At 32.0% G+C, this 21,473-nt stretch overlaps 3 protein-coding genes and 1 long non-coding RNA gene across 8 annotated transcripts; 1 reads left to right on the top strand and 3 right to left on the bottom strand.

The window, feature by feature from the left end:
- Positions 1–3,619: 3,619 nt before the first annotated feature.
- On the top strand, positions 3,620–8,673 carry LOC137816662 (probable folate-biopterin transporter 2). The gene is made up of 5 exons (XM_068619906.1): positions 3,620–4,592; positions 6,905–7,164; positions 7,252–7,347; positions 7,416–7,586; positions 7,934–8,673. The coding sequence occupies exons 1-5, from the start codon at positions 4,226–4,228 to the stop codon at positions 8,534–8,536; spliced, it is 1,497 nt and encodes a 498-aa protein (XP_068476007.1). The 5' UTR covers positions 3,620–4,225; the 3' UTR covers positions 8,537–8,673.
- A 1,625-nt stretch (positions 8,674–10,298) lies between these two features.
- Positions 10,299–12,647, bottom strand: LOC137816663 (L-type lectin-domain containing receptor kinase IX.1-like). The gene has a single exon (XM_068619907.1). It carries the CDS (start codon positions 12,452–12,454, stop codon positions 10,451–10,453), a length of 2,004 nt encoding a protein of 667 aa, XP_068476008.1. The 5' UTR covers positions 12,455–12,647; the 3' UTR covers positions 10,299–10,450.
- A 3,941-nt stretch (positions 12,648–16,588) lies between these two features.
- On the bottom strand, positions 16,589–21,473 carry LOC137816664 (protein phosphatase 2C 50-like). Of its 5 annotated transcripts, XM_068619912.1 has the most exons (7): positions 21,226–21,382; positions 21,045–21,100; positions 19,548–20,822; positions 19,130–19,447; positions 18,944–19,049; positions 18,089–18,249; positions 16,589–17,646 (listed from the first exon to the last, which is right to left on the bottom strand). In XM_068619912.1, the coding sequence occupies exons 3-6, from the start codon at positions 20,448–20,450 to the stop codon at positions 18,107–18,109; spliced, it is 1,470 nt and encodes a 489-aa protein (XP_068476013.1). In that variant the 5' UTR covers positions 20,451–20,822; positions 21,045–21,100; positions 21,226–21,382; the 3' UTR covers positions 16,589–17,646; positions 18,089–18,106. The 5 variants fall into 5 exon arrangements, with proteins under 5 accessions (XP_068476013.1, XP_068476010.1, XP_068476012.1 ...); XM_068619909.1 differs by lacking the exon at positions 18,089–18,249 and having other exon boundaries at positions 21,226–21,473; XM_068619911.1 differs by lacking the exon at positions 21,045–21,100.
- LOC137816665 (uncharacterized) lies at positions 18,507–18,836 on the bottom strand. The gene is made up of 2 exons (XR_011081843.1): positions 18,705–18,836; positions 18,507–18,590 (listed from the first exon to the last, which is right to left on the bottom strand). It is a non-coding gene; the product is annotated as an uncharacterized lncRNA (long non-coding RNA).

Genomic DNA, 21,473 nt, shown 5'->3' on the forward strand with positions numbered 1-21,473 from the left:
AACATAAATGATCATACGATCATTGCAAATGCACTAGATGATGCACCAGATAATTGTTCAATTACTTTATCAAACGATTGCTTCATAATGCTCAACACTCTATCACAGTATGTATCAGACAATAGACCTTCATGTAGAGATTGTATCAGACGATTGTTTAACACACAACACAGTTAATTAAAACAACGTTGAGAGAAGGAAAAGGAGAATCACACACTCATTTTTATACTGGTTATTCTTTCTCAAGAGTTACATCTAGTTTCTCAGCCACACCAACTGAGATTCCACTAAACAAGAATCTTTACAACACAAGACTCTCAAGAAAATCAATCTTGAACCCTACAAAAGGTCTACCCAAAAGCAACACCCCATGTTATTCAAGAAATTAGAAACCCCATCTAATTTCAATACACCAAATCAAAATCAAAAGAATAAAAGAACGACTACACCTGAATTTACAGTAGAAACAACTGGTTCTGAATATTTAGATCCTTCAATCAATGTATATAATCCAAGAAGTCTCCAAGTGTATGTTTTTCAAAATAAAATGTGCTTTTTCAAAACTAATAAGATTGTTGTGTGTATTTCAAAAAAACTGTTTGTTTTTCTCTCTTGTATCTCTTTAAATGTTTTTTGAAAGACTATTTTTAAGATTTCTCAAAATTACTTAATTTCAAATTGTTTTGTTATTTTTCAATGTATTGGAAATTAATTCCAGAAATTGATTTTACTTAAAAATGAAATCAACAAATTTAATTAAGTCTTCCATCTGTTATAAGTTTTAGATATTTTTTAAAAACATTTTCTTGGATTCTCATGGATTATTTACCTTCATATTTAGAGACAAACAAACTCTAAACTAAAACAAATCAAATACATTCTTAGTCTGCAAAGAGGATTGAATTAATCAAATACACAGCTTCAGCACCAACATTAAAGAGTGCTTGAGAATATTTAATCTCAAAATCTTCCTGCAGAAAATCAAACATTATTTTAAAAATAGTCAAATTTTTTAGTTCGATCTAATGAAAGAAACTCATGTGTGTCAACTAAATCTATCATCAAAAAATTCTCCTATTCTTTTTTATACGTGTTTGTTAGAATACTTCATTTGCATGAACTATAGTCTCTTAAAAAAATATTACAAAATAAAAAATTAGTAAATAGTTATTACATCATAATTAAATAACAACAAATATTAAATATATAGACAAAAACAAGTTATGGTAATTTGTTAATAAAAAATAAACTTTAATCATAATTGAATAACAACAAATATTAAAGATATAGGTAAAAACAAGTTATTGCAATTTGTCAATCAAAGAATAAACTATGATGCTATTTCATTCTTTTTACATAATATACATAAGGGGACGAATTTTTCATTCATGCATAAACTCTACTAAATCTTCATCTTTTGGCACATTAAATTCATAATATTGCAATTCATATTTCAAATAAATATTTTAAAAATGTAAAAGTAAAGAGTGAAATTCTTTAAATTTATATAAATGTCAATAATATCAAATGGTTTCAACCCATTTTTAGCATCTTTCAATTAGATTTATTTTAAGGAGGTTTTTAATAAAAGAATAATATTTATTTTTACAAGTCACCTATAACAAAAGGTTACTGACACTATTACAAAAGAATTTCTTACATAAATTATTTTAAACATTCTAAATTAATAAAAGATTAATCTCATCAGAAAATTAGAGAGTTTCAACATCTTTTTATTAAACTCAAAACACTGTAACAGTCTATTCTACATTGATTATACTTACAATCGATTGAATTAGAAAGGAAAATATATATATTTTTTTTTAAAGTGAAAATCATGGTTTTCTTATAACCATACATTTAAGTAGAAAAGAAATGAAAAATTAATGTTTGAATTATTTACCTTAACATTAGGTTGTCTTAAGCTTTTATATGTGCTTTTCTATATGGTATCACCTAATCACTTTTGACATATGCATTGCACATATCACATATGACACAACATATAATAAAATTTAATATTACTTAATAACATTGACGTAGACCAAACAGGGGCAAATAGAAGAATGTGACAGAAAAATGCTAAAAATGAGAGAACAAGAAATTGAAGAAAAAAAAAAACAACCAAGTAAAAAACAAAAGTAAGGTAGCATAACCGACACATAGAGTAAATAAATGAAATCATTTATTTATTTATTGTTATGGGAAAGTGAGAATTGTTTTGAATACAGGTCTAATTAAATTTCAAGTTTCTTGAAATTTTATAGAAACTTTATATTTTTTTAAAACATTTGCTATTAGTTCATATATCAATGACATACATATCTCATCTTCATGGTGATTTCAGGAGGTAAATATAGAAGGAATTTCATCAATCATACTATTTACTTAAAAAAGTAATTAAATAAAAATTAATTTTAAAATAAAAAATAATTAATTATTATATTAATTAAATTAGATATTATTTTAAAAATTATAAATATTATAAATATTTAAAATAATTTCTAAATTAATAATTATTTCATATTCACAAATTAATAACTAAATCTCTAGTAACTAATTTAATATCAATTTAAAAATTATTTATTAATAATAAAAATTATTTTAAATATTAATAATTATTTTAGTTTTTAAAATATAATATTTAATTTAATTAATATAGTAATTAATTATTTTTTATTTTTAAAATTAATTTATATTTAATGATTTTTTTAATAATAAATTAATATAATCATTAATTATTTTTTATTTAATGATATTGTTAGTGAATAAAGTTTATATCATACTTAGTTAATTTATGCGTTAATAAACTTGTTTGGTACGAGATTTCACACACAGATATGCACCCTGATTAGAAGATTTTATCAGGAGATTTTAGTAGAATGTATAAGAAATATAATATTGGTATTAAAATAATTAATGGAGATCAATGTAAAAGAAATAAAAAAAATTATGTAATTTTGTAAACTTCATTTCAATAATGTAGTTTATTTAAAACCCTATAAATTTATTTTAAAAATTAAGGTCACCATTTCTTCAATAACTTAAAATTTCTAGTGAAACAAAAATGAAAAATGAAAATAATTTTGTGGTAACTTAAATTATAATTTTAAGGGATATAAAATACAAGAAATTTATAAAATTCTTTATCTATATATATATATATATATATACATATACTACATTTTTCTATTCATATAAAATTAATTCTAAAGATACTATTTTTAACTAATAAATTGTTGACATTTAAAAAAATATTTATGATATTTATAAGTTGTTGACTCATGTTTTATATCTTACAAAACTAATTCTATAATCTAGAAAATTTATATGAAAGAAAACCTAGTTATATCTTTTGCTTTTGCACTCCAAAAACTTTTGGAATGGAATGAACCATCATCAGATCTAGCTTTGGTGCTTTAACCTTTTGATAATTTGTGTTGAGTCAACAGCTTCATTGGCCTCAGCAAGGTGGCAACAAGATCTTACCGATGTGGGCCCACTTTCACTGTCTGAACCAATGACTTAGCTCCACACTTTCACTGTCTGCACCAATGGCGTAGCTCCATGATCTCAAAAAATTTTACCCTTTGATAACTATCAAACATATATGTCTAATGAATTCACAAGCAATGTTTTTTTTACCTTAAACATAAACTTTCAGAAAATCAACTGTAAAGGGTAGGAAAATTGTTAAGCCTGAACGAAGTTTCTTTGTTTTGCTGTTTTGCTCAAAACTCAGTAAAAGGAAGAAGGAAAGAGAAACATCAATACAGGGAAAATGAAGAAAAAAAATGCAAATTTAACGTTTTCTCTTTTGATTTTTCGGATAGAATAATCAAAATACCCATTTGTCATATTAAAAGGTTAATGTTGACTTGTCCTTTAGTTTGTTTTAAGATTTCACCAAGAAACTCAGAACCACAAGGCAAGGACCAAGTGGTGTGGATTTCCCTATCACACGCATTGAACTCATATTGGTCTCATTTGCCTTGATTTTATTCATCTCTTTGTTTCCTTTTTCAACTCTCTATTGATCCAGCAAATTTTTTGCTTTTCAAAATCCCTTTATCATTTGTCTGGAAACTGAAATCAGAGAGAAAAGTTTATCTTAGACTTGTTAGTGTTAGATTCCAATCATGCGTAGTTGAAAGAACAAATCTTGGAGGAATTTCTTGCAAGCTGATTTAATCTTTGCTGTGAAGGGTGCATCAAAGGTGTGATAATGCAGGAGGAGGGAAATCAGGAAGATCCATGTGGTGAATCTGTGGAGGAAAATGAACCCAAAAGGGGGGTTTGGGACTGTTTTTGCATCCCCGTCCAATGGTTTAGCATGCTTTCTAGGGAAATGCATTGGAGCTTTGTATTTGGGGTGGTGGTTATTTATGGAATAAGCCAGGGAATTGGTGGAGCTCTTGCTGAAGTTGGCACTAAGTATTACATGAAAGATGTTCAGAAGGTGCAGCCATCCGAAGCACAGGTTTATAAAGGAATCACATCCATTCCTTGGATTGTGAAGCCTCTTTGGGGTCTTCTCACTGATGTTCTCCCATTTTTTGGGTATCGCAGGAGACCTTATTTCGTTTTTGCTGGTATGTCATGCACTGTGCACTTCTTCTCTGATCTTCCTAAGTTCAGATAGGTTACATATATTTCAAATTAATTATTGTTTTAGGTAGGAATTTCAGTAATTTGTTAAATGTCTGGCAGCTTTTCTTTTCCTTCTACCCTTCACTTCTGAATGTTTGCCTAGATCTCTATCAGTTTGAAAGAACTTAAATGAATGCTAAGCTGTCAATACAGAGTGGAAGCACAACAGTAATAAATGTCTCTAATTGGATAGGACTATAGTCAAAATATTCCTTATATAGTTGGACAATCTTCCTGAGGACTAATGTTTAAGGGTTTAAGGTTGAGTTGAATTTAGCCCATTTCCAATACACTCTTTTAGGGGCTGGAAAAGTGACAGATGTAGTGTTATCAAATATTGTGGAGAAGACCGCCTCAAAGGAGATTTGGGACACTCTCATCAAATTGTATAAGGTTAAGTCACTTTACAATATTCTTGAAGAGGAAAATCTATCCTCTTCGAATGAGTGAGTCCACATGGGTTAAGTCACTTCACAATATTCTTGAAGAGGAAACTCTATACTCTTCGAGTGAGTGAGTCCACATGACAAACCACATCAACAATCTGAAATTATTTGCTGAACTTTCAGCGAAAAATTTCAACATAGTCGTAAATGAACGTTTTGAGCTTCTACTTTAGTGTTTACTTGATTCGTATGATTAAATCATCATCAATATAACAAATAACAATATTGATGGACACCTACACTTTAAGGATGTTGTCAGAGTTATTCTTGAAAAAGAATCCAAGCGAAAGGTAGAAAGGGTAGAAGGTTCAAAGCAAGCAAAGATTTTGACGATGATGAGAGGTAGATCAACAAAACATGGCTCCAGTGGGAGTCAAACTCATGGTAGATCAAAGTCTCAAAGTAAGAAGCGTCTCAAATGCTTCAAAGTAAGAAGCGTCTCAAATGCTTCAAAGTAAGAAGCGTCTCAAATGCTACCAGTGTGGCAAAAGAGGGCATGTAAAGAAAGATTGTTGGCATAAGAAGGATGGAGCTCAAATGTTACCATTGTGGCAAAAGAGAGCATGTAAAGAAAGGAAGGATGGAGGAAAGAACCCTAAAACATCAATCTCACAAGGTTGTGTTGCAAGTAGACGCTATTAACACAACACATCCTTCATTGTCAAATCTTGTTAGCACATATGAAAGCATGAAAATGCTAAGAAAAACTCAATTCAAATCGCTTTTGATCGTATGTGTAATTGTTAAAAACATTGAGTTAAATGATCTATTTATAGTGTTCAGAAAATGCTAATTAAAAATTGTTACTAAAATATTTAATTGATTATTCAAGATGTTAATCAGTTATTCTTAGTGAAATTTTGAGAAGCATTTAAAATGCTTTTTGGTTTAATTAATTATGGCACATGTTAATCGATTAAAATGTTGAGAGAATGGTTTTCTAACTCTTTGAACTACTATGGTCTTGGAGTGTGTCCAGCAATATAGAATAGATTTGATATCATGTTAAAATTTAGAGTTAGGTTTAATTCAGATTTACAAAACTAAAGTATAAGATAGAATTGTCCGATCCAAGTCTTGTAAGAATTTCATTGGTCAATCTCTAGTTCAAATGAGACTAACCACACCTATGAAAGTGCAGGGTAGCCTAAAGAAACTGCAATCTGTTTATAGTTTTACTCAATATGACATTATTTTGATATTATTTTGTAAGTTAGGTGTAGGATCTTTCATAATCCTATAAAACTGATTTGTTAGAATAGGGTTCTCTAAATCTTTGATCATATTTCTTGAGAAACTCGTTTCTCTTTTTTCCTCTTATTTTTCTCTACTAGAAGTTTTTTGTGTGGTGGTATTTGTTCAAATAGGCCAACAGAGAGCTTAGAGCCTCAAGCTACTTTTGCAAGCATAATCAAATACCTGCTTAAGTGTTTATATGATAAGATTGGTCCGAATAAGCTTCGTAAAAGTTCTTCCAAATACCACGTAAGTAACTGCTTCTTGACATATCATACGCTTAACAAGATCTTGATTGAACTTGGAATGATTGCAATATTTAGGAAGATCAATTTTTCAATTTTACTTTATTACTACAATGTGTATTAAGCATGAGTATAGTTAGCTTTTCTTCAAACAACCTTAGAAGGGTTACAACTACAACCAAGATTGTTTGCATTTAATGTGTTTCTTATTGAGGATTAACTTTGTACTTTATCACATATCAGTGATGCCGAGTAAGTATACAAGAGCTTCAGAAATTGCTTCACTAACATAGTAGCTTGACTTTTTGGCCTCTTTGACGGTTTCAGGTATCTTAGGAGTAATTTCCATGCTTTTGTTATCTTGGCATAAAAATCTGCATCTTGTGCTGGCCCTTCTATCATTAACAGCTGGGAGTGCTGGGGTGGCAATAGCAGATGTAACCATTGATGCTTGTGTGGCACAGAACAGTATCTCTCATCCCTCACTTGCAGCTGACATGCAAAGTTTATGTGCTTTTAGTTCTTCTGTTGGATCACTATTTGGTTTCTTCATTAGTGGTATCTTTGTTCACCTTATAGGCCCAATGGTTAGTCTTTGAAAACCTTTACCCCCTAAAACATGCAAAATTTTCCTTGTCTTTTATATTTTACTAAGAGAGCATTTTTCATCATAGGGGGTGTTTGGTTTGATGACTATCCCAGCTGGACTAGTAATTTTTGTTGGTTTTCTGCTTTATGAGCCTCGCATGCACCACACATCTTATAGACAGGTATAACTAGTTTATGTCATTCAATGGTCCTAATACAAGCATAAACTGAGTTTCCATGTCGTTTCTAGGTGAAACAAAATTTTTTTGAAGCTTCCAAGGCTATGTGGACTACATTGAAGAGCGAAGATGTATGGAGGCCTTGTTTATACATGTATTTATCCATTTCATTGAGTTTGGATATTCGTGAAGGAATGTTTTATTGGTATACAGACTCAAAGGGTGGACCATCTTTCTCTCAGGTATTTGATTTTATATATTCATCAATGTTATAGTTGAACAATGAGATTGACTCAGGTGCAAAATATGATTATTTTCCATGAACAGAGAGCACAAAAACAGAAAAGTTAGCCAAAAATCTCTTCTCTAGGTAACTCCTAGGTTCCTTCTCTAGTTATGTATGTCCCCTAGATTCCTTTTCCTATCTGATAACAAATGAGATATTGAACCCTTGTGATTAAGTGTAGCATTGTTCTACCATGTTTAATTAAATGATCTTAATTTGACATTACTCTTATTATATAATACTAATAAGAATAATAATAATACATGTCATCAATTAATACCTATCTTCCATTATCTTACACAGGAGAGTGTTGGTTTTATATTTTCAATTAGTTCAGTGGGGGCCCTTTTAGGTGCAATCCTATATCAGTATGCCCTGAAGGAATATGCATTCAGGAGCTTGCTCTTCTGGACTCAGTTGATATATGGTTTGTCAGGGATGCTTGATCTGGTTCTGGTGTTGAGATGGAACCTGAAGTTTGGCATAGCAGATTATTTCTTTGTTGTGATTGTTGAAAGCATAGCACAAATGACCAACAGGCTAAAGTGGATGCCTATGCTTGTGCTTAGCTCAAAGCTGTGTCCCTCAGGCATTGAAGGGACCTTTTTTGCTCTCCTAATGTCAATTGATAATGTTGGACTTCTGTCTGCATCATGGGGTGGTGGCTTTGTTCTCCACATTCTAAAGATCACAAGAACAAGGTTTGATAATATTTGGTTGGCCATTTTTATCAGGAACATCTTAAGGATCACTCCACTTTGGCTGCTGTTTTTGGTTCCTAGAGCTGACCCCAACTCTTCCATTCTCCCAGCAAGTGAAACCATGGATTCCAAGGTGGCTATTGACACTTCAGACACCAAAAATGTTGAATTGATGTCCCTTGTACACAGTGTTGATGGTAAATAGTTCAATGAAAACTAGACACATTCTTTTCTATTCTCAATTCCAAACACAGGAAATTACCAAGCTAGTGTAAATTAAAAATGCAATTTGTTTGCATTTAATGAGAAAAAGAAATTTAAGATGATTTTGAGTTAAGAAAATTGGCCTTTTATATGAATTTATTTATTCTCTTTATATCTTTATTTTAAATGATTTTTTAAGTTATTACATAAGGGGTTCCATAATAATTATTAATGAATGATAGGATGGTTGTGTAAAGTAAGCCCTTGACATACAATCAGTTTATTTATTATCAAATTGTTATATCAATTATCAAATTAAATAATAACACTAATGCTTTTCTCTTTTGAATAAACTTGAGATTTTTTTTTATTAACATTGCTTGGTAATTTTGCAATGTATTTATAATTTTACTCATAATTAGTTTTTCTTGAAAATTGACCAATCACTTTTAGTGAGATTTCTTTTCCCAATCTTTAAATCCATAGTTTTAATAAAATTTTGGACTTTTTATTAGCTTAGTTATATTTTTTGTTCTTAAAATTTAAATAAATAAATTTTAAACCTTTAAATTGAATAAAAAAAACAGTTCTTACAATTAAAAATTATTTTATTCTTTTAGAGACAAATGCATTAAAAAAGTGATGATGCAGTGTTAAGAACTATTATACACCTGACAAATACGGGGAGAGGATCATGTAACCACTTTTTACTAATTTTGGTTAATGTTGGGAATTAAAAATAAATATTCTGAAATTAAAAAGTTGATATTTTCTTATTTAAAAGATTCAAAATATGATTAGCCCAAACATTAGAATATTATAATTGTTATTAAATGCTTTTAGATATTAAATTATTATTCAAGTGAAGTTGTCATGGGTGTTGAATTTTTATTAATTATATATATATATATATATATTTTAAATATTCATTTCACCCAACTCATCCCATGATGGGTTTATTGCTAGCTTTTTATATATTATAAATACTTTTTGTGATATCGGATATACATGGAAAGATAATAGAACCAATAATAATAATATTTGTACATCCAACGCTCTTTCTATTTAGCACAGATACGGATACAAACACCGATATGATACAGATATGGATACAGAAATACGTATAATCTCTAAAATGTAGCATACGGGACATGGATCTATATATTATATAATTTTAAATTATATAAATTAAAAATAAATATTTATATGCAAAAGTATGTTTCAGATTCTTTTGAGAGAAAAAAGATATTTTTCATGACTGGTTCAAAAGAATTTGTTCCTTATTTTTATAATCATAATAAAAATTTATACAATAAATTTAATTTTTTTAAAAATTATTGTATTTATACCTTTTAAAATTGTGTTAGAACCGTGTTAGAATTTTAAAAAATTCAACAAATATTTTTTGAATTGAACACTTCACCGATAAGTGTCATACGAGTGTCGATACCGAAATGTGTGTCCAACACGAATACGTCCATTTAAGAGAAGTGTTTGAGCTTAATAGTTTTTTAACTATAAAAGATTATACTAATTAATTAATATAAATATAAATAATAATATTATTATTATTAAGTCAAAGTGTGGAAAAATATAGTGTGAAATTGTCCTCATTCTACTAAAAGAAGAGGAACATATTTTTTTGTCTTTTGGGTAAATAGTTGGTAGACAGATAAGCCTACACCAATCATGCAGTGAACCTAGCACCACTTGCAGTATAAAATAGTTTCCAGTCAAAATAATTTATAAAGATGGACTTCATAGTCTGCCAAATCCACTTATCTTCAAAATTTATAATTCAAATGACTTAACAACTCATCAAAAATGAAAGTGAAAATGAAAATAGGAAATCCAAACAGACCAAAAACCTCATCCTCCTATTCTGATACAAACATGTGTACAAACCAAATCATCATCACCTTCCAACACTCACAAAACTGCTAGTAATGGGTTGTGATGGCCCTGAATGAGGATTACTGTGATGATGGGGCATTGTAATGAGTTGCATGGGAGGAGCACGTTCATACATGTCAAGTGGAAGCAGTGGCAATGGTGCTTCAAGCTGCAAAACCTTCATCACTTGTGCAGCCTTAGGCCTCTCTTTATCATTAGGGTTTGTGCACCACAACCCCACCACAAGCAAACTCCTCATCTCATTCTCATCAAACTCATTCCTCAATTTCTCATCTGCAGCTCTCAGAAGTTCCCCTTCCACATAAAGCTGCCACACCCAATTCATCAAGCAAACATGAAACTCCCCATCTTGGTAAGTCCTCCTCCCACTTGCTATCTCCAATGCCACCACTCCAAAACTGTACATATCTGATTCCCTGCTAGCTCTTCCTCCGTTCACGTATTCAGGTGCTAAGTAACCGTATGTTCCCACCACCCCAGTTCGTTGAGTTCTCAGCCTTGGATCCACCAATTTGGCCATGCCAAAATCCCCCACCTTGGTGTTAAACTCCATGTCCAATAACACATTCGCTGATTTTATGTCCCTGTGTAGCACACACTGCTCTGCGTCCTCGTGAAGATAATGAAGCGCAGTTACAACGCCAAGTGCGATCTTGTACCTCACATGCCACTCTAACATCCTCTTGTTTCCAAACAAATGAGTGTCGAGGCTTCCGTTTTGCATGTATTCGAAAATCAAGAGAAATTCACCTTCTTCGTGACACCACCCTATGAACTGAACCAAGTTTTTGTGGATTAAACGGCTTATTATTCTAACCTCGTTGGTGAAAACTCTCTCTGAATTCTCGAAGTCTGCAAAGATTCTCTTGATGGCCACAACTCTTCCTAGGTAACTCAACACACCCTTGTATACCTGCCCCGAAGCTCCTTGTCCGAGCCTTCTTTCATCTGAAAACCCGTTGGTGGCATCCACCAGCTCTTTGTACTCGAATCTTCTCGGGATAGTTCCTCTATCCAAGTCAAATTTAACTGAAGTTGGACCAATCTCGTCGTCGCCAGCATCATATAACATACAATCATCCTTTCTTCTCTTTCTCTTTATCAAAATGACCACAAAAGTACTCGCCCCCACAAGCAGAAGAACCAGTGGACAAAGAATGGCAACGATTAACACGAGCTTTGACCCTTTGTGATTTAGCTTCACACCCTCATTTTCCGCGGAGGAATCTTTCAAAGAGGAATTGAACTCCCACGAATAAATAACATTGTGTTCAGTGTAAAGTCCAGTTGAGGCGGAGAAACCAATATTGACCCACTCTGGGAGAATTTTCTTGAGGTCGATACTGTAAGACAGAGAAGAATTATTGTTGCTGTCCTTTGTGGTTGGTCTTCCTTTGAAGGACCAAGAAACAAAGAGGGTTTGAGTGGAGGCGGTGTAGGTGATCAAAGTGTGACACATTTTTCCGAGGTTGTTGTCGATGTCAAAGTTCTCAAAGGCCACAGAGGTTAAAGAGTTGTCGTTTACACCAACATGTTTCATTGGGGGATCAGTGGAGCCAATAAAGGTGTCAAACTCCACAGCAAAAACATGGTTCTGAGGGAGGTCACTGTTGGTGGTGGCGTTGAAGAGGGCAAAGGTGCCACCTGCGGAATTTGGAGGGATCTGGTAGCCAAGAGGGGCCAGGTAAAAGGCAAAGCCATCAGCATAAGAGGTCTCAGAGCTGTTTACTCTGTCAATGGAGAAGGTGAAGCGCGTGACAAAGTCGGTGACAACATTGGAAGATGGATCCCACAGGCGGAGGGGTTTGGAGTAGAGAGCCCTTCCGACACGAAAGTAGTAGCTAACTTTGTTGAGATCAATGGAGCCGTTGGTTGATCTTCCATCACCCTGGTAGGATATGTTTGATGTTGGATCATCAAAGTTGGTGATGTTGAAGAAGAGGGAATGAATTGGAGAGAAGGTGGTGAAGAAGATGAAGAGAAGTAAGTGAGAAATGGCTAACATGGTTTGTTTGATGAGTGAGGATTGAAACTTGGAAGATGGTGTGCAAATTCAAGCTTCAACTTGCTTGTTACTATATGAATATATGCAAGATTAAGACAAAGCATCATCGTCACATTTGCTTGGCGTGCTATCTTCTCTGCACACTCTTCCTAGAATAAACTTAGTTGAGGAAAAAGCCAGAAAGAAAAAGATAAGAAAAACAATAATATAATAGAAAAATATAAATCAGTTGACATAAAAAATATATACTACTTTTGCTAGTGTTAATATAATATTTTGGTGTGTAAAATGGAACCCACACTCTTCTGATTTCCATTTTCCAGTTTACAAGCTTGTTGTAGTCATTATTGGTGTTCAATAAGTGCCTACATGAACTTTCAAAAAATAATGTACGTAGAGTATCTTGAATAAAGTTAAAAATCCAATTTTTAATTCTTAAATAATAAAAGTAAATAGTTGTCTAAGAAGGAAAATTAAGTACTTTGCTCTGTCAATTTTTTTTCTAAGAAAGTATAGAAAAGAATTCATACAAGTTTCAAATATTCTTTAATTTATGTCCCTTTTAATTTTCAAGAACTCTTTTATTATTTATTTATTTTAGTTACAAGTGAAGACTTGCTTCATGGGACAAATTATTTGTGGTCAATTTCACATTGTTTAGTGCCAAGAAAATTGAAAAGTAATGAAAGTGCTAAGAAGTAGCAGAAAAAGGCCATAACAAAAGTGGATAGCACGCCTAATTCCAAAAAGTAGGATACTTGCTAGGGTTCTTTTCTGACCAGAATATTTTAGGATAAATACATAATTTTTTTGTACTGTTATTAAATCAATTAATTAGTTGATTGAGTTTGAAAAAATCGTTAGTTTATGCAAAATATTACTTATTTAATTGTCAAATTATTGTTAAAAATTTATACTATCAAATATAAAACATAAGATCATAATAGTTATTATAAAAATAACATCTTTTATATATATAGCATTATTAATGGTTAGAAATGTCAATTAGTCCTTTGAATGATGTTAAACTCAACAAATTCCTTTGTTTGAAAAAAAAATTGTACTTAAGAGGAACAATGGTTTAGACAAAAATTAAATACTTACTAAGATTTTAGTTGCTTCACATCATAATCTTAGTTATTTGTTAATATTATAAAAAAAATTCTTTTCTTGATTGATATTTTAACCTTATACATTATATTAAAACTTTATAACTATATCTTATTTTCAATGTATAAAACGCACCGCAGCTTTGGAATTGAGAAATGGAGAAGATGAAAACCAAATTTAAAAACTCAAATAGCAAAAAACGAAAATGAATACCTAATATAACAAAAGCAGAGTGAGAAAAGAACCTTCAATTCAGAGGAATAATGGAGAAGCTGAAGATGATTTTCTAGGGAAGAACGGAGGGAAGAACAAAGGGAAGAACGAGAACGTGAGAGAGCTGAAGGAGGAACGTGAGCTGAAGGAAAGTGAGCTGAGGAACAGGAAGAAATGTTTAACAGTGAGAGAGATGTTGAACTTTTGACTGAAAAAGTATTGGGAAAAGTAAAAAATAAGGAAAAAAATATTACTTTTGAGAAAACTTTAGGAATTTATCAGGGTTTATGAAAACCCCATGTACTAATAGGAGTTCTTATAACCTCTTCTAAAAAAACCCCGGTAAAATTAATTTTTTGTGTAGTGGTACACTTATACTTTTTATCCTGATAAAAAATATACACCACCAAGATTCAATTTGTAAACTTACATTTCTCTTTCTCTTTATTAAAAATAGATAAACTTTAAATTATAGGAAAGAAAAAAAAAATATAATTTTAATGTTAAATATGATACTTTGACATCAAGAAATGTGATCTATATTTATTTTATGTTTAAATAAATTATTGTTTTCATATAATATAATATTTTATTTTAAAAACTAGTGGTAGAATAGATATATTTTTTTAATAATATGTGAAATACGTATTTCTCTTTTGGTCAAAAAAAACTGCGCGTACTATTTGGTAGTCAAATAAATAGGTGCCACGTTTTTTCATAGGGCGGTTCCACCTCATCATAGCTACCTCGCAAGTTCCTATAATAAGATTATATATATTCTTTTTCTCATTTAAGACTTTGCATTGACCCATACCAAAATTAATTTTACTTTCTTATTATATTATTATAAAAATATTTGTTAAAGTTATTGATAGTTAATCTTCAATCAAGTTTTGCTTTTTCAACCAATGAATATGGTGTTATATATATAGTGTATACAACTTTTTTCTATTTTACCCATTTGATTATATTATTTTATTAGAAGAATTATTTGCGTCTATTGTTTAATTTCGAAAATCATCAATATTTCACTTAGTTTGTATTTTTAAGGTATTTATTAAGTAATTTATGTGGCAGTAAAAGTATTGTAAAAAAATGAAATTGAAGATCAATTCTAAGAAAATTCACGTATATAGTATTTTAGGGATTGATTTAGAAAATTCACGTATATAGTATTTTAGGGATTGATTTAGAATTTAAGGTTTAAGATTTAGGATTTAGGGTTTAATCTTTAACCCTAAATTTCATAAATTCCATATTTGGATTTTTTACATTGATTATAGAAATAAGATCTGCCAAGGAATTTGTTAATAAAGACATATTAGAAATTAAAAAACTATTTTCTTGGATGGAAAATTGGTGATGGCACTGAGCATTCCAAAATTTGGGGATGTTGAATTTGTTCTAAACCAAAATGTATAATTGGTGGAAAAATAGATGATGCCAAGAGATTTAGAAATGAATAATTATTAATCATATTATTAATTTATCATCAACGTTTCCTAATTGTTTATTACATAAAAATTTAAGATAAATAGTAAGTATTCACTTAGTGCATAGAATACTAACAACAAAAATTAATTTTTTACATTGTCTAATAATAGATAGTTGTAAAAGATTGAATAATAAAAAATATATTAAATATGGGTTCTTATCAACTTTTTTCATAAGTGAAAATTAATTTATATACAAATTAAAATTAAAAAAAGTCTAGAAAAAACATACCAACACGCTTTATATACTGAAACAAAGTAGGGGAAAGAAAATGGAAGATGTCAACTTGACTACAAGGACATAAAATTGATCATTTATGGAAAACTCTTATGGTCAAAATTAAATATCCAAAGTCATAACTGAATACTAAAACTTGAAAATGATTTTTTTTTTATTTAAACATTAATTAAATATTGAATAATATGAAGAATTTAACCACCATAAATCTGCACGTAACTTATTTCAAACTATTTTAAGCCATCACGTCAACTTATTAGTAAACTAAAAAAATCCACTGTTTGTGATCATAATATGCATAGTTTAAGTAAGAAATATTGCGGCAGCTAAAAATAAAATAAAAATCCAAAGTCACATCCGAAAAGATTTTGAAGAAAATTTTGGTAAAAAAAATAAAATATCATTTGTTTTGGTATGCCTAGGATGAAGGTGGCATCACAACATTCAATGTTAACAATTACGTTACGTTGGTTATTTAATAAGCATTGTGTTACATTTTGAACTCGTGCATATCTTGAATATCTTATAACCAAACTTTAATTATTATCAATAATAATTATAAAATAAAACGATTAATTCAATAAATTTTTATTATTGAAAGGTTATTTATGAATTATAAATGACTGCAATAAGGTCAACAATCATTATTCAAAAGGGTCTATACAAATTTTTAGAAAATACAATTTATCTTATTAATACATGAATGGTCCAAAACCAAGAAAAAGCAATGCGAAGACTGTTGTGTGATGTGATTTGACAAGATACAATTACTCAAATAATTCATCATATTTTAAACATAGAAATTGGTGTTAGAATCAAATTAATGTCAAAATAAACTCATTCTGCATTTTTATCATTTCAAATGCAATATTCAGTTAACATTTTTTTCGCAGAAAAATGGAAGGTTTATCAAATCAATACCAACACTTTATATATGACATGTAAAAGTGTGGATCAATTTTGTATCGATGAAAACTTTCTTTTTCTAAAGGAAACTTTTATTTAATTAAATTTAAAAGAACATTTTATGATCCCTGGAGTTCAATGTAAACCAAAATATTAAGTGAAACAACAAAAAGCTTGTTACAAGAAAATAAAAATATTCCTTTGAGAGAAGAATGCATCAAAGATCAGTGTGCACCAATTAATTGACAACCCAATTTCCTATTTACAACTAGTTACTTTGAGAAATTTGTGGATTATGATCAAAACATTATGCACAGGTACACCATTCAGAGTCCCCAAAAAGAATAAAGGAACTGTGATTCTTCTTAGGCACCCTTGTTTATCCTTGTCCCCCACCATCTTTGCTGGAGTGTAATGTAAGCACTGGACTTTGGATCATGGCCATTGATATGAATCCACCACCGACAAAGATTTCTAGACCAAGCTCCATTTGCTGCATCATTGAAATGTGGAATCAGGAAACAGTAAAACCTGTGACAGTGGATCACACCTTAAAAGCCACTCTTTCCAATTAGCTACTGTTTCTTTATGAACACAGGCTAAAGTAATAATTAAGTAAAATGCCTCATAGAGCCTTTGCACTCGGAGGCATAATAATGAATACAATAAGTCCCCAATGCAGCTTAGTAAACAAGGGCACTCTTGATTAGTTGAGTGTTTTTTGGGAGGGTGGATGGATTTATATTATATAGTACATTGTGCTAATCTTGTTGAGCTAAGGGAAATGCCCTGCTGAAAAATTAGAGGGCAAAACTATATTGGATTATATTATATTAAGATTTCTATCATTCTTCAAATAACCAAGTGCAGTTCATGTTGAATAGCATCATCTCATCATGACTTGCTCTTATATTTCCTCTGGGGTTTCAAATCAACCACAATCACAGTGATATTATCTTTGCTTCCTTTCTGAAGGGCACGGTTTGATAGGTATTCTGCTGCTGCTTGTGCAGCAGGATCAACTCCCTCTCCCCTTTCTGATGAGGGTTGTTCCAAGCCATTTTTCTTGTACCAGAGAACTATCCGTCGCCGGGCAAGGTCACAGACCTCTTCGTTTGACATAACATCCCACAGACCATCACTGGCCAGAATGAGACACTCATCGTCTTTTGTCCTGGGAAGAAACCTAACTTCTGGTTCGGGAATAATCCATGGCTTCAAATATCTATCCCCTGAAAATCACAGCAAGGATAAGCAGAAATAATTTTGGTTGCTTAAACAACTGCATGGACTCCTAGTTGCATAGACATGTCAGCTGGTCCTGAACCTTTTGCATGACAATATTTTAACTTCCAAAACAAAAATGATGCTAATTTTGTGCATTGTAAGTTCAAATCTAAACAAAATTGGAGTACAAGGGTCCTCTTAAGAACTTTGGTGTAGTCTAGACTTTCAATAATTTTAATGCAGGGTCAAAATTTTGATATAGGGACACTATTACAAGTGGTGCCAAAACCACTAGCAAAAAGAGAATAATAATGTGCTAGCATAGTTTCTAATAAGATATACTCAACTTTTATAATAACAGATATTTACATAAAACAAAAGGTAGCAACTGTAGCCAATCAGATATACTCTTTATTAGAAATAAAAAAAAAAAAAAGAGGCCTTTACCTAAGTTAGGGTCCCAATTTATCTCATAAAGGAGCAGCATGAAAAGGAGAGAATGAGAGGAGGCACTAGAGCTAATACTTCAAAAATTGCCTCTACCAGCCTTTGGCCTCGTATAACAAAATATTTTGCCTGTACTAGTACATTTTCCACCACCTTATTATCTGAACAAGCAAAAATAATCATAATCTCTTACCAGACGCAAGTCTTCCTCTTATTTCAACTATACTAATAATATACAAGCACTTAGATCTGGACTCTGAACGTTTGAATGCAAACCGTTGATTTTACTTTCCTCCTGCAATCTTCTTTTGGCTTAGGCTTAACATAACCTTAAAAGAATGGTATTTTGATAGCCAAATATAAAGCATAGAGAAGCTTATTGCACCACAATTTGTAGCTTAGGTTCAACAAGATATACTTTCAATAATTGTTGCAGATTGACAGCAAAGGGCTATGCTCAGCAGTTCTAGAGAAAACAGGATGGAATGGGAAATTTTTCTTCCTACAATATAATACTGAAAAGATAAGTACACCTCATACAATTCAGATGATTAAGTATCTCCTCTCCCAAGTTTCAAATAGCTTCCTCGTCAAAAGATGAATTGAGGATGCTCACCTATTCAGTATTACTGTTAGGCTAGGTATTGACATATTTCCAGTAAACCAACCAAATACAAAGGGGGTGCAACAATTAGCATCTGCTTTCTTCATTAGTAAAGTAAGATACTGATGACAAACGTATTGTGAGAAGGAAGCCCTTGTAAGTAACCACTCTTACTAAAAGATTTCTATGAAACTGAAACTAGTCCCCACAAGAGATACTGAAAATAAAGTAATTGATTAAAAAGTGCATACCGATAGACCTTGACATTGCAAGAACACCAAATACACGATGACCATTCCATTGAATCACTTTTCCTCCAGCTGCCTCAATTCTTGCATGTTCATCCGTTCGGTTAGGCTAACATATCACAACATGAATCACCTGTTAAAAATTTAAAATATTAAAGGAGATATATAACTATAAATGGAGTAACTTACTTTATGGTCCTCTGATAATGCAATGGGTTCTTTGCCGCGACATAGAACTGCTCTTGAATCACCACAATTTGCAACTATGATATGAGATGAAGAAATAACAGCAACAACAGCAGTGGAGCCGACAGTTTCTGGGGCAACAGGTTCATTATCAACTTTCCCTCCAACTTCAGCATCAACCTTTAGGAAACAATTGGTGAAAGCTTTTTTCCACTGATCTTGACAACCATCCTTCATACTTCCACTGATTAGAGTTTCCTTGAAAAATTCTATTTCCTCAGCCAAAGCCTTGTGGATGCGATCTTGACAATACTTTGCGACCTGAATGAGGAAACCATGCACCAAAAGAAGGGTATTACAGATAAAGCTAAAATCATTGGACACAAGAATCATGACGATAAAGATCAAAATAGAATTTTACCTGAGAACCACCATGGCCATCATAGACTCCAAAGAAATGAGTCATCTGCTGATTAAAACACTTGTTTATTCCATCAAGCACCCGATCACCAATTAGCATCTGAATAGGAATTTTCAAAAATCGAGGCACAGTTGCAAGTGAATCTTCCATCTCAGGTCTTCTTCCGCACACAGATATGAATCCATAAAGTGGGGTATAATCCAATTCAAAAACACTCCGACCAACCATTCCACTCACCCCCTTTTCCTGGGGCAACTGATGAAGAACAACGTCAGAAGGATTAGGGTCAGTTCTAATTCCATTCTCTTCTTCAAGGCTCACTGCCACAGCAAGAGGTTCAGTCGTAATATCTGTGTCAACGTTTGATTCCCCCAAATCAACTGCCTCGGCAACAATATTGACAGCACCAATGCTCTTATCTACATAAGCAGAACACGGTGTCCCGACATCAGAAATAGCATCAAAACAGAAGGACTCCTCTCCACACACACTACTGTTCTCACTGACTGCAGAAAGAGAACATGAGCTATCAACAACCTGGTCACCTTCCAATGACAATGAATCCTCCTCAATTTCATCGGCTAACACTTCATCACCAGCAACCAAAGTGCTTCCATTTTGGGATATCATATCTAACATAGGATTCTCTCCTTCTCTATCCTGTTTTGGTGGTATAACCTCAGTAATACCAGCTTCATCCTCCAAATTGCCACTCTCATCACAATCATCGGAACCTGCAACTGTCTTGGTGGAAACCTTAGTTACAGAATTAGATAACAACCCTGTATCCGCCATCAGCTTAAACCTAGATACATCCATGGGGGAAACTATGGTTGGGTTATCACAGACTGAACAACAATTACCTACTCTTAATGGCACTGCAACCACAAATGACATCTCCATTGAAATCCCTATCTAGGTAGGACAAAAAGTTACCCTCCCACCCCTCTGCTATCACAAAACCTGTCATACTTCAACTAAATTTGCACCTGCTTTTGAGATTGAATAGGATCTTAGAATGTGAAAGGGTGGCATTTTACATTCCTAATGAGCCCTACAAGACAAAAGGGGAAGCAAATTCAGGCGATGCAAAGCATGAACTACCTAAAAGGTTGTGAAAGTGAAATGGGGTACTCAGATCTGGTCAACATCAAAGCATCTCAACTTCCATTTTTGGAAATGTTAATCATAAATAGCTATGCCAATTGCCACAACACCCTTCTCAAGCATTACAACTCCATCTAGCTTTGTCAACTCTAATAAGAGAAAGCCAGCCTGAAAACAATAAAACAAAAACAAAAACACAACCTTTTATCTGCATAATAACATATTACTCTAAACCCCACCAGTTAAAAAGAAACAAATTTCAAAAACAAAGACACCCCTTATCTCTAAGCACAAGAAAGAAGAAACTGGTCATGAGAAAGAAACCCAGAAAAGGTAAAGCCTCAAGAATCACAAGGAAACCCTAAAAAGATGACACCCTTTTCCACATACCACCATTAGTTGCCTGGATCTGAGGCAACGCAACGCATCACAGGCGCGCGCAAGCTCTAGTAGTAATAATAACAATATTAACATTAATTTAATAATTATTACTACTACAGAATCAATGAAGAAAAAGAAAGCATAAGAAGTGAAAAGAAAAAAATTAGAAGAATGAAGAGTGAGTCACTACCTAATTTTGTCAACGATGTAGGGTCTCGTTATTTCTCTTCTCTCTCACACACACTCACACACTCTTCTTTCTCTATCTTATTTCTTCTTCTAACCTTGACACCTGAAACCCATGGATTGATAAAAAAAAAAAAAGGAACAAAGCATCATTAAACAACAAAAGCCACGCATTGCTGTTTATTTATTTATTTATTCTTCTGACCTATTAAACAATAACAGCTCAACTATGCACTATTACTTTAGTTTTAT

The sequence above is a fragment of the Phaseolus vulgaris genome, chromosome 1 (genome assembly GCF_000499845.2).
Source record: "Phaseolus vulgaris cultivar G19833 chromosome 1, P. vulgaris v2.0, whole genome shotgun sequence".
Classification (NCBI taxonomy): domain Eukaryota; kingdom Viridiplantae; phylum Streptophyta; class Magnoliopsida; order Fabales; family Fabaceae; genus Phaseolus; species Phaseolus vulgaris.